Raw genomic sequence first — 13412 nt, forward strand, 5'->3', positions numbered from 1 at the left:
CACTATTTCTTTTTTGTTTTGTTTTTGTTTTTTTTTTCAAGGGACTACTACTAACATTTCACTTTTTTTTTTTTTTTTTTTTTTTTTTTTTTTTTTTTTTTTGGTATTTAGTATAACATATGACATGCATTAGCACGAGTATACATTTCCCTTTATCAACAATTCACTATAGCATTCAAAATCCCCAATATTTCATTTTTTTAAAACACTACGTACTAACATTTCACTTTGTTTCATGAGTATTTTTTTTGTTACATAGTATAATATATGTCATGCATTAGCATGAGTATACATTTCCTTTATCAACAATTCACTATAGTACTCTAAATCCCCAACCCTTCAATTATACATTTTTTTAGAGACTACCCTCCAAACATTTTCCACATCTTTAATCATTAAAAAAAAAATGTACAACACGTTTTTGTGCAACTGGTCTCAGCAAATAACTATTTGCAGGTTGCAGCAGAACAATGTATGCAACTTCTAGAGCAAGACACTAACTCATATGACACTAACCGAGTAACACGAGTAATCCCTATAACACTAAACGGGTAACCTCTATAACTTTGAAAAGTAAACCCCATAATAGCATTGCATGGCCACCGACATAAAAATAAATAAATAAAACCATGTTTTTGGAGCTTCTAAGCAAAGCATAGAATATCATATTTTAGCATAGCACAGCAGGTGTCGGCACATTATTAATAAGTTTATTAATACTCAATACATCAGAGCTAATTAGGGTTCAACAAAACCGACGAATCCAAAATCGACCATTACAGCTCAAGTCTAAATTACAACATCAAAATCAAGTTTTCATTTTTTAAATATATTTTTTCTTATATATCCCGTGCAAATCAAGTTTCCATATTTTAAATACTCCCTTTGTTTTTAGACAGTTGCTCCATTTCTTCATGTTTGGAGTTTTGGAGAAAGTAATAAAATATAGAGGTAGTGGGGTTGGTGGAAAAATAAAAAATTATAAAGAGCTTAAGTAAAGGAGAAAATTGGAGGAGAGAATATATGTTGGGTCCACTAAATGAAAGAATATTAATTAAGAGCCTGTTCTCCTACGTTGAAATTCAGTTCAGTTCAGTTCAGCTCCTAATTTCCTTCTCTTATAAAATATTCATTTCAGTTCAGTTCATTTTAGTTCAGTTCAGTTGAGTTTAGTTCCGTTCAGTTCAGCTGAGTTCAGTTAATGAGAATAGACCCTAATATTGCAAAAGGTTTACAAATAAAAAAACGAAGCCAGTATTTAAAAATGGCCTCAAATGAAAATGGGAGCATGTATTTAGAAATGGAGGGAGTAAGTAAATAGTGCAGCGTGAATCAATACGGAGTACATACAAATAGCTACGAAAAAAAATAGAGAGATTTGTCTAGGGTTCGACTTTCTACAATTTCGTATTTTGGGCAAGAAAGGGTTTGGAGATTCAAGATCGCAGCTTTTCAATTATTCATCGATTTTGGTTAGTCAGCTTATTTGAGCATTAGATTTTAATGCTACTCTATCTCCTTGATTATGATCTTGTTTATTTGCTTGATATTGAATATTGATGATAAATTTGTAAATTCAATTTGTTGATTTTGTATTTTGTTTGAATTATAATGAAATTAGTTCAAGAAATTTCTGTGAAAATCTACTCCAATTCATTTGATTAAATAAAATAATTGAGATTTGAGCTTTTGCTGGACGAATCTAAAGTCCATAGATTCGTCAACTCTAAATGAATTTTGCCAAGTTCTGTAAAGTGAAATCTTTCGCCCCTTTTGAGTTGAAATGATAGTGTCGATTATACACTCTGTTTTACTTAGCTTTAAACCCTCCCAGGTCTACTTAGCTTAAAAGTACACTCGGGTGTATAATGTAATTGCGAGAGAAGAGGGTGGATCAAAGGTGCAGGATTGCTGGCTTTATTTAAATACTATCTGTTTCATATTATTTAAAACGATTTGACATAAAGTAGGGAGGTAAAATGTCATATGAAACGGAGGTAGTAGGGCCTTCTAAATTATAGTCTTATTCGTTTTCGAACGGCTCCTTATGATGATTTCTGTTAGTTGATTCCAAATCTTTTTGGGACTAAAGCTTTGTTGTTGTTGATAGACTAATGAAAAGTGATGGTTACTGATTAAAGTTTGAAATTAGAGTAAAAAATAAATATTAGAAGTATCTTTAAAGTCTTGTGATTCTCAAAGATGAATTAGAGAACAATTCATTTAGGTTGCAATATAAATTTACCAATTAGCAATTTACTCTAGAAGTAATTTAGTAGAGGAATTAAATGATTAAGTCATTGAGTAGGTTATTGTTCTTTATGACATGATTAGGTTATTGTTTATTTTTCACTATGGATTATGGTAAACTAATATATTTGAATTGCAATCTTGCTACAAGAGTGGATGTGCAAGTGGTAAAGATGGCTGATAATCCTTCTTTGCTTCCTTCAGAGCAACCCCCTGAGATCCTCCAAAGGTTATCTTTGTAAATGGTTTGAATTGTTATTATCATTATTTTTAGATGGATTACAATAACCTCGATCCTTGGCAGCCATATTGAAATGGATATCAAGAAGTTAGAGACGACTAATGATCTTCCTTTGGAACTGCTTATTGAGATACTCTCATGTCTGCCCGTTAAACCTTTGTTGCGTTTCAAGTGTGTTTCCAAGTCATTGTACAACATAATCAACAGTCCAGACTTTGTCAAACTTCATCTAAGCCGATCCCTTCAAGCACACTCAGAAGGGACCCTAATCGTCTTTGGATATACCCGTATCCACACTTTCGGCTTTAATGATTCCCCCGGTCATGCAACTGAACTTTACTGCCCGGATAACTTTGATTATCTTCACAAGTTAGTTGGCTCATGCAACGGCTTACTGTGCTTCTCATGTCAAGTTAATGAGGTTACGCTTCTCAATCCTGCCACCGCAGCCTGCAAAAACTTGCCAAAAGTCAAGTTGACAAATAAGTTCATGCAATTGTCTACTCCGCTAGGATTTGGATATGATTGCATTACCAATGATTATAAGGTTTTAAAGTGTGCAAGATTGCAGATGTCTAATGCTGGAATAACTCAGTGGCAAACTCTTCTCTACAGTTTAAGTACTAATGCTTGGGTTATCATTCAGAACCCCCCTTGGAGTTGGGGGATTGTTATATTAACCCCTGCTATTGCTGCTAACAATTCCTTGCATTGGATGGATCATGTGCATAAAAAGATAAAATGTTTCGATCTTTTCACCCAAAGGTATTATGAGATACCTCTTCATGAGAAAATTAGTCCTGGCAATTCATCTAAGTTGTGTGTTTTAAGAGGACAGTTGTGTATAGTAACAACATTTTGTTTTGATATATGGATACTAAAGGAATATGGTGTGCAAGATTCTTGGACTCGATTGTTTCACTGTCCTTCTGGAGAGTGGAGCAGGTTATACAACTCCTCTAGTTGGCATACAGGCTTCACAATCCTCATTCGCCTGAGTGTTGCTTGCTCAAAGGATGGAAGCAAAATTCTAGTAGCACTGCGAGGAGATCCACCGAACTTCATTTGGTGCGTAGCAAAAGTTGGGGGTTACCATTGGGAATTTCCCGTTGTTGATTATGGTAAACGAATACGAAGTGTATTTGTATTGCAACCTTGCTACATGGATTACAATAACTTCAAACCTTTTATTGCAGTTATATTGAAATGGATATGATCAACTTAGATAGGATGGAGGATCTTCCTTTGGAACTACTTGAGGAGATACTCTCATGCCTGCCTGTTAAACCTTTGTTGCGTTTCAAGTGTGTTTCCAAGTCATTGTACAACATAATCAACAGTCCAGACTTTGTCAAACTTCATCTAAGCCGATCCCTTCAAGCACACTTGGAAGGGACCCTAATCGTCTTTGGATATACTGGTATCCACACTTTCGACTTTAATGATTCCCCATGTCATGCCACTGGACTTTACTGCCCAGGTAACTTTGATTATCTTCGAAAGTTAGTTGGCTCATGCAACGGCTTACTATGCTTCTCATGTCAAGCTAATGAGGTTGCTCTTCTCAATCCTGCCACCCGAGCCTGTAAGCAGTTGCCACAAGTCACGTTGACAAATATGTTCATGGAATTGTGTTCTCCACTAGGATTTGGTTATGATTGCATTTTTGATGATTATAAAGTTTTAAGGTATGCAAGACTACGGGAGCCAAGTCCTTTTGCAGCTGTTCGCAACATGCCTAGTTCTGGATTTGCGGCGTCACCAAAGTGGGAAACTCTTCTCTACAGTTTAAGAACTGATGCATGGGAAAGCATTCAGAACCCCCCTTGGACTTGGGAGACTGTAATAACCCCTGGTATTGTGGCTAACAACTCCTTGCATTGGATGAGTTGTGATTTTAGAGAGGTAAAATGTTTCCATCTTTTCACCCAAAGTTATTATGAGATACCTCTTCCTGAGAAAATTAGTCCTGGTTATAAACCTGCATTGTGTCTTTTGAGAGGAAAATTGTGTGTAGTAACATTTTATCTGGATATATGGATATTAGAGGATTATGATGTGCAAGGTTCTTGGACTCGACTGTTTCATTGTCCTTCAGAGCATTGGAACAGTTTGTATAATTCCTTGTCTATGTGGAAATTGGACCTCAGTGCTGCTTGCTCAAAGGATGGGAGCAAAATTCTACTTGCAATGTTGGGAGATAAATTCATTTGCTGCGATTTAAAATCGAAAGAAGCTAGGATGATTCAAATCCCTGGTTTACCACCCAAATTTTCTGCTATACTCCCATGGGTGGAATCTCTTGTACCCGTGTCAGGTGACGTGATGAACTAAAGGAAAGATCGGAAAAGCTGTGTGATTTGTAAGGGAAATTTATTGCTGATAAATGGATATTGCTGGTAAACTTAAACTCTTTTTGTTGCTTGGTATGTAGTACAATAACTTCATCCTTGAGGATCAGTTGACATGGGCTGATGATGAACATTAGGGAGAATTGAGTTTTGTGCCTAAGTTGGTCTTTCAGAAGTCTGGTCTGTATTTATCCTAGAATGCTTAGGTAAACTATCTGCTGCTGCATTAGTGACATTAGATAACAGTTTTTTGCGGTTTTTGTGGATGCCAACTATATTATGGCTTGTTTGTTGTTTTATTTGGTTCCCGACTTGTTGATAAATGCAACTTTAACCTTAAGTTCTTTAAAATTTCAAAAAAAAAAAAAAAAAGTTCAGTAATAAGAAGTACAACCTTAAGTGAACAGGGTTACTCTGGCTGATTTTCTATTTATCTAATTTTTGTTGAATTAAAATAATTTGTAATGAATTGAATTTACTTTTATGAAATTTAATTTTTGTTTTTAAGACGGATGAAATTAAGTTATTTTTATCACAAAATCTTATATATGGCTGACCACATTGTGTGGCTAGTCATTATATGGGGTACTCGGTCAATGTTATACGGTTACTCGGTCAGTGCTATAGGGGTTACTTGATTAGAATTATAGAGGTTACTTTTTCTTTTATAAATGGTCACATGATGTACCTAACCAACACACAAGACGAGTTGAGTTTCACTTTTATTAGCAAGGTTATTAAAATCGGGATTCTACATTGAATCGGAAGAGCCTCTCATAATTGAATTGTAAAATCGAATCGTAGAATCGTAAGATTCTACGGACATGCATAATCAAAACGTCATATCCAAATTTAATTGAAAATATTTAAATATTAAGTTTAAAACCTAATTATTAATATAAAAAAAATAGTTGTTTATCCACTAAGCAACCAATAATTGACAATATATACTTATAAAAACCATTATAGGCATGTTTTAAAATTGTAGGGTTTTCGCTAATCAAGAGAGATATGTAGAATCGGGTAGAATCGTAAATCAAATCGTATGCATACGTAAATCGTAAGATTCTAAGACGTATATCGAGATTTTAATAACAATGTTTTTTAGTGTGTAGAAATGAAGTAAATTTTATTTTAAGTTTGTTTCATATGAGTAAAATAGTGCAAAAGACAATTTCAGGCGTTTATTTCAAAGTGGAGGATAAAAAAAATACTTGTATATAATTTCTTACTTACTCTATTGTGCTTATCAGTTTATGTATTGTTTTTTGTATCAATATTTTTAATTTTGTAATAACATAAAAAGGATCTTGCAAACAAACGGTAGATAAGCAATTAAAATGTTGCCTAGAGTGGTACTCCGTTAATTTGGAAATACATGACAAAATTACAAGTTGATTGGTGAAATTAATGTTCATTTTAATACTCTCTCCGTGTTTTTTTAAGTGATACATTTTCCATTTCCGGCCGTATTTTTTAAGTAACACATTTCCTTTTTTGGAAAACAATACATTAAAATATCATATCTCTCTCCTCTCATGGTCCCCACCCAAACCCACTACCACTTTTTTTTATTATATCTTTCCTCTCACATATATTATTTTTCAATAAACTATTAACCCCACTATCTTTTTTTAACAATTTTTTAATACTCCACTACTCCACTTACTTCTTATTTTATTTAAGTTAATTAAATTGCCTAAAATTATGTACCGGTCAATATATATCACTTAAAAAAAACACAAAGAGAGTATAATATTTATAATTCTAATTGTTTTATCCAACACCTTTGACATTCGTTAGCTTTTGCCTTATAAAATCAGTCAAATATACATTATTACAATGGATTTCTTTTAGGAAGTGTATTAGAAAGGATTTAAGTACTCGCAGAACATTGATACTCGGTTCCCTGCGGTTTCAACTGTAATTGCTTCTAGGGTTCGACTTTCAACAATTCAGATTTTGGGCAAGAACGGGTGCGGAATTTGTAGATTCAAGATTGCAGATTTTCAATTATTCGTTTATTTTGGTAAGTCTGCTTATTTCAGATTTACATTTTAACTGCTACTGTATTTGCTTGATTTTCATCTTGTTTATTTGCTTGATTTTCAATATTAATGATTAATTTATAAATTCAATTTGATGATTTTTTGTTTATTTGCTTGATTTTGAATATTGATTGTAATTTTGTAAATTCAATTTGATAGTTTTGTATATTGGTTGAATTATAATGAAATTAGCTCAAGAAATCAAATTTCTGTGAAAAATCTACTCTAATTCTTGTAAAGTAATCGAGATTTGAGCTTCTGCTTGACGAAATATAAATTCCATAAATTCGTCTAATTAAGATGAAGAATCCCAAATTCTGTCTCGTTTGGTTTGATGTACTGGTAAAATGTTTTATTGAAAATGATTTTCCTTTTTTTTTTTTTTTTTTGTGCCATTTTTCTTTGTTTGGTTTGTGAATGGTTGGAAAACAATTTTCAATGGTGGAAGCCAAACGTTCCGTCTCACCTTTTTACTTTCCCGTCATCCAACTGAAATCTTGAACCCTTTTTGAGTGGAATTGAAAGTGTTGATTATACACTCGGGTGACTTAGCTCTAGGTACAACCAATTCTGTTTTAGGCTCATTCAAACCCTCCAAGGATTACATAGCTCTACGTTACACTCGAGTGTATAATGTAATTATGAGAGAGGAGGGTATTTACGATTTCAAGTGGTGTTTATTTTGTTGGTGCTTGATGGACTAATGAAAGGTGATGACTTACTAAAGAGGGTTTGAATTCAAGTAAGAATTTAAATTGGAAGTACCTTTAAAGTCAAAATCATGTGATTTTTGCAGATTAATTAGAGAAAATTTTACTAAGAGTGCCTTAAAAGTTGCTAAGTAACAATTCGCTTAGTTTTTAGTGAGAATGCTTTTAGGGGGTGGATTAGCTGGAAAGATGATGTTATATCATTTTTTGGTTATGTACTACTGATGTAGAGGGATGAGATGATTAAGTTATTGAGTAGGTTATTGTTATGTATTACATGCTTAAGTTATTGATGTTTTTTCATCATGGATTACGGTAAACTAATATATTTGAATTGCAATCTTTGTTATAAGAATGGATGAGCAAGTGGCAACGGCTGATGATTCTTCTTTGCATCCTTCAGAGCAACCCCCTGAGATTCTCTCAAGGTTATCTATGTATATAGTTTAATTTATTTTATTCTTTGTTTTTAGATGGATTAGAATAAGCTCGATCCTTGTTTTGCAGCCATATTGAAATGGATATGAAGAAGTTAGAGAAGACTAATTATCTTCCTTTGGAACTACTTATTGAGATACTCTCATGTCTGCCCGTTAAACCTTTGTTGCGTTTCAAGTGTGTTTCCAAGTCATTGTACAATATAATCAACAGTCCAGACTTTGTCAAACTTCATCTAAGCCGATCCCTCCAAGCACACTCGGAAGGGACCCTCGTTGTTTTTGGATATATTTATATCCATACTTTCGACTTTAGTGATTCCCCATGTCATGCCACCAAACTATACTACCCGGATAACGATAATCATCTCCGAATATTAGTTGGATCATGCAATGGCTTACTATGCTTCTCATGTCAAGCTGATGAGGTTACTCTTCTCAATCCTGCCACCCGAGCCTGCAAAAACTTGCCAAAAATCACATTGACAAATATGTACATGGAATTGCGTACTCCACTAGGATTTGGTTATGATTGCATTTCCAATGATTATAAGATCTTAAGGTGTGCAAGATTGCGAGTGGCTTATGCTGGTATGCCTAAGTGGGAAACTTTTCTCTACAGTTACAAAACTAATGCATGGGAAAGCATTCAGAACCCCCCTTGGGCTTGGGATACTGTTGTATTATCCCCTAGTAGTGTGGTTAACAGCTCCTTGCATTGGATGGATCGTGATCATAAAGTTATAAAATGTTTTGATCTTTTCACCCACAGGTATTATGAAGTACCTCTTCATGAGAAAGTTAGTCCTGGCGATTCACCTACATTGTGTGTTTTAAGAGGACAGTTGTGTGTAGTAACATTTTATTTAGATATATGGGTACTAAAGGAATATGGTGTGCAAGATTCTTGGACTCGAGTATTTCGTTGTCCTTCTGTGCAGTGGAACAGTTTATATAATTCCTTCTGTAGAATGCATTTGGGCCTCAGTGTTGCTTGCTCAAGGGATGGTTGCAAAATTCTACTAGCACTGATGGGAGATAGACAAAACTTTATTTGCTGCGATTTAAAATCAAAAGAAGCTACGAAGATTCAAATCCCAGGTTTGCCTTTTCAATCTCCTGCTATACTCCCATGGGTGGAATCTCTTGTACCCTTGTCAGATGATCTGATGAACTAGCTAGAGCGAGGGAAGATTGGAAAAGCTGTGATATTGAAGGGAAATTAATTGCTGGTACGTGTAATGACCGGTCGGTATCTCGTGAGACTTGAACCATTGTTGTTGCTTGATACAAGTATGTAGTTTACTTCATCCTTGTGTATCAGTTGACAAGGGCTGATCGTGCACCCTAGGGAGGATCGTGTTTTGTATCCAAGTTTTGAGTTGGTCTTGAAAAATTCTTGTCTGTAATTATCCTAGAATGCTTAGTTAAACTATTCAAAATTTGAATTTGGGTCGAGGCTGTTTGGATTTTCATAAAATAAAAAATTATGAATAAATTAACAAACATATATTATATGAATGGCTAATCCTCTTTAATTATGTTGATGTTCATTTTGTTGCACTTTTCGTCTTTTCTATTGTTTCTGTAAATTATGAGTCAATGTTTGGATTCGTAATGGTTAATACAGATTGCAAAGGATAAGTCTTGTGTATACCAAATAACCAATGAGATAAGTCTTGTGTGGGATAAGTTTTACTAATATAATCTTATAAATTGGGAAAAAAAAGTACTTTTTCTTCAAATAAATAAATAAATAAATAAGTGTACTCCGTAAGTTGTATCTACATTGGGTCAAACTACCTAATCCGATTCTTAATCAAATAGGGTTTTGTGGAAATTCATTCACGATCGGAGTTGTATTTCAAGCCCATTTTAATTTCAACTTTTACATTAGAGTTTTAGGAAGTCCTCCTCTTGAGGGGAATTCCTAATATATCCGAAGAATTAACATTATTGGGATAATTAGGTATATGAGTATATTCATTGTTGCCGTGTCGGTTTGCTGCCATGCCGCGTAAAAAACATAACAAATCAAGCAAGCATAACAAATCAAGCAAGGTATTTCTGTTATTCCTTATTCCTCTTGTTTGATTCCATCTTATTTTTAATACTTCTCAATGATTATTAGACGTGATTGCGGAAATTTGCATTATAACATTTTTTTTGCATTATAACATAGATCGATTTGATCAAGAATTGGAATTGAATGCTCATTATTGCGGATTATAACATTTTTTGTATTATAACATAGATCGATTTGATCAAGAATTGAAATTGAATGCTCGTTATTGCGGAAATTTGCATTATAATATTTTTTGCATTATACTCCTTAACATAGATCGATTTGATCAAGAATTCAATTATTGTTAATTTGTAGGCATATATCGATCGTTGTATTAGGAAGTATGTTCATCTTCCAACGGAGATACTCACAGAAATCTTGTCAATTCTACCCGTAAAGTCTCTTCTACGTTTTAGGTGTGTTTCGAAATCATGGAGAAGCCTAATCGATAGCAAAGATTTCGTTAATATCCACTTTTCCAAATCAAACTCTAATGTTACTGTCATTCTCTTAAGTCGTGGTTTGCTACATTCTTTCGACTTCCATCACCCCGAACGCCCTGCCATTCGACTTTCTTTCCCCGTGAACACAAATTCAAAAGAGGAGGATGATTTCGAGGATGGATATAATCTAGTTGGTTCGTGCAACGGCTTGGTGTGCTTCGAAGGTTTGTGTTATTATGTTGTTTATAATCCTGCAACTCGAGCCTTAAAGCAATTACCAAAACAGAAGAAGAGATCCAAATTTCGTGGCTATCAATTAGTACGACGACATAATATGTTTGGGTATGATTGCATTGGTGATGATTATAAGGTTATTAGTTTTATCGAATATGAGTATACTCGGGACAACATTGACAAGAGAAAAGTGAAAACACAACTTTACAGCATGAAAGCGAATTCTTGGGAGATCATTCAAAAACCTCCGTGGAAAGTCAGTTTACGTCATTCAAGATGTGTCGTTGCGGACAACTCTTTGCACTGGACGGATGAAAAAATGATGAGGAGTTTTGATCTTTATACTCGAAAGTACGAAGAGATGAAACTTCCTGAAGAAATTGGTCAAAAAGCCTCGAGGTTGGCTGTTATGAGAGGACATTTACATGTAGTAACAGATTCTTTTGATGTATGGACATTGAACAAGGATGGTATGGAGAAGTCTTGGTCTTGGTTGTTTCGTTGCTCACTCGTGTGCCCCGAGAATACACCCTCATCCTTTGATGTCATGCTTTGCCCTATGCCTATATGCGGGATGAAGGAAATTCAAGGTTGTAGTACTAAGAAAGAAGTAGATAAGATCATTTGCTATGATCTGGTGTCTCAACAGATTCGTGAGGTTAAAATCGAGGGGTTGCCGTGTGAACCCCTAGGATTTTATGCAGAGTCATGGGTGGAATCTCTTGTGCCTCTAGTAGACTGATTGAAGGCATTGCTGCTAGTGACAGTACAATATTGTACTGTATTGTTGTGAAGGAAGTAAAACATGGTGCAAAACAAGCTTGTAATGATTTGATTACTCCTTTCGTCTCAAAATAAACTTCTCATTCTCTTGAATGAATTTTATGAGATTATTGATGGTGAGAAGTAGCTAAGTATTTGTAGATCTTGTTAATTAATTGAGATGAGAGAATGAAAATATGCAAAGTATTAAATAATGTGGAGTAAGAAGAACAAGTGTCTCCCCCACCCCCCTCAAAAAGTTGATAAAATAGATCAGTTCTCTGTACTAAACCTAGCTTATAATTTGTGCCAAATCTATTTTTCTGATAATATATTGCAGACTTATTCTATTTATAGATAGACTAGAGTTGTTTTTTGATTCACATTAAAATTATCTTCCCATCAAGTGAGGCTATGGTATTCACCTAATATACCACTAATTTTTATTTACTCTATTAGAATGGTTGATGTACAAAAAAATTAAAAATATAAAACACGCATCGTGTGCATACAAATCTATCCAAAACAAAGCACACAAATTGGTTTGCTTGCTTTTGCTTCACCACTAGTCTTCTCACCATAATTGGAGCTATCTTCTGCAGTTTGATTTCCTGTGCATGGATGTGCCTTGCTCACCACCCCATTTCTGATTCTGTTCAGTATCATCAATCTTTCCTGCATGGTTCAATATCCTAGATTAGAAACAAATATAACACTTGATAAGGCAATGCATAATACAGGCAGGATTTTTGCATAATGCACCGGAAAAAGCCTATGAACCAAGACTACGTATATTTTAGGGAAGGCAACAGCAGCTCAATTAACTACAGACTGGAATTTTGTTCTATATTCTTCCACCCAAACCTCCTAATCATGATAAGAACGAAAATTGTAACAACATGAGCATTTGACACGAGCTCTGCAGAGTGCTGAGTTCAACACAGCTCAAATTTTGGACAACAGAAGCCAATTCAGAATCTTAACTAAAGAAAATACGAAAGACTGAATAACAGAAAGCAAGCATGCATACAGAGATACAGGAACTATAAGTATTGAAACTACTTCAAAAATAAAAACCTATAAATAGGTGTATGAAAAAATATACCTCCTTGGATGAGTCTTTCTGAGGGCTTGCACTCTGCATATCTTCCTTGTCTTCTCTGGATGTTTCTCTGAGTTATCTTTATCAACCAAAACTTCTTCAAAAACTTACTAAGCTTCTACAATCACTTTTTCAGGCTAATCAGTTTCCTCTGATTTATCAGTCTTTTCAACTGTGCTATTCTTGTTGGCCAATATGGAGCAACAAAAACACACATACATACATACATACATACATACATAAAAACTGATAATCATCCGAAGTCCATACTAATGACAAACCATCAAGTGATGGATACTCACCATCAATAGCACCCCCCAAGGACCTCCAATTGCCATTAAGAAACAAACTTATAAAACACAGCAAACTTCAACAAAATTGCACGTGTGTGGAATGCAATTTTCAGAAGTTTATTAAGAACAGAGGTCTTCAGTAGCATCAGTAGCGCATCAGTAGCACTCCTGCTGAGTCTACTCATTACAGATATATAAGTACAACTTTTTTTCCTGGAAAATTATTCTGCTATCAAGAGAGCACGGAATGAATCTAAGGTTAAATATGACATGTCAAACCACAGTAGTGGATTAATTAATATAGACATCATTGCACTAAATTGTTTCAGACATAGTTTTAAGGCAATTCACCCTAAAAAGAATCAACGAACTTGAGTTGATTGGCTCTGTCAACAAACTGCAGGAATGATTTCCTCAAATCTTTATAGTCATGCAGGTTTCATTGAACATAAGCTACAACATGCTAATAGGAAAAC

The 13412-nt window shown here is 34.4% G+C and overlaps 4 protein-coding genes across 4 annotated transcripts; all 4 read left to right on the forward strand.

Moving 5' to 3' along the window:
• The first annotated feature begins 1379 nt into the window (after positions 1-1379).
• LOC145611915 (F-box protein CPR1-like) lies at positions 1380-9572 on the forward strand. The gene is made up of 4 exons (XM_081667296.1): positions 1380-1472; positions 6780-6871; positions 7954-8028; positions 8108-9572. Exons 3-4 carry the CDS (start codon positions 7955-7957, stop codon positions 9213-9215), a joined length of 1182 nt encoding a protein of 393 aa, XP_081523422.1. The 5' UTR covers positions 1380-1472; positions 6780-6871; position 7954; the 3' UTR covers positions 9216-9572.
• Positions 2355-3696, forward strand: LOC145610877 (F-box protein CPR1-like). Its single transcript, XM_081666141.1, has 3 exons — positions 2355-2479; positions 2525-3629; positions 3688-3696. Exons 1-3 carry the CDS (start codon positions 2355-2357, stop codon positions 3694-3696), a joined length of 1239 nt encoding a protein of 412 aa, XP_081522267.1.
• LOC145612367 (F-box protein CPR1-like) lies at positions 3052-5158 on the forward strand. The gene has a single exon (XM_081667742.1). It carries the CDS (start codon positions 3698-3700, stop codon positions 4823-4825), a length of 1128 nt encoding a protein of 375 aa, XP_081523868.1. The 5' UTR covers positions 3052-3697; the 3' UTR covers positions 4826-5158.
• Positions 9573-10047: 475 nt separating the features above from the next.
• On the forward strand, positions 10048-11521 carry LOC145610878 (F-box/kelch-repeat protein At3g06240-like). The gene is made up of 2 exons (XM_081666143.1): positions 10048-10098; positions 10418-11521. Exons 1-2 carry the CDS (start codon positions 10048-10050, stop codon positions 11519-11521), a joined length of 1155 nt encoding a protein of 384 aa, XP_081522269.1.
• The last annotated feature ends 1891 nt before the right edge of the window (positions 11522-13412 follow it).

The sequence above is a fragment of the Chenopodium album genome, chromosome 24 (genome assembly GCF_948465745.1).
Source record: "Chenopodium album chromosome 24, dcCheAlbu1.1, whole genome shotgun sequence".
In the NCBI taxonomy this organism is placed as follows: Eukaryota; Viridiplantae; Streptophyta; class Magnoliopsida; order Caryophyllales; family Amaranthaceae; genus Chenopodium; species Chenopodium album.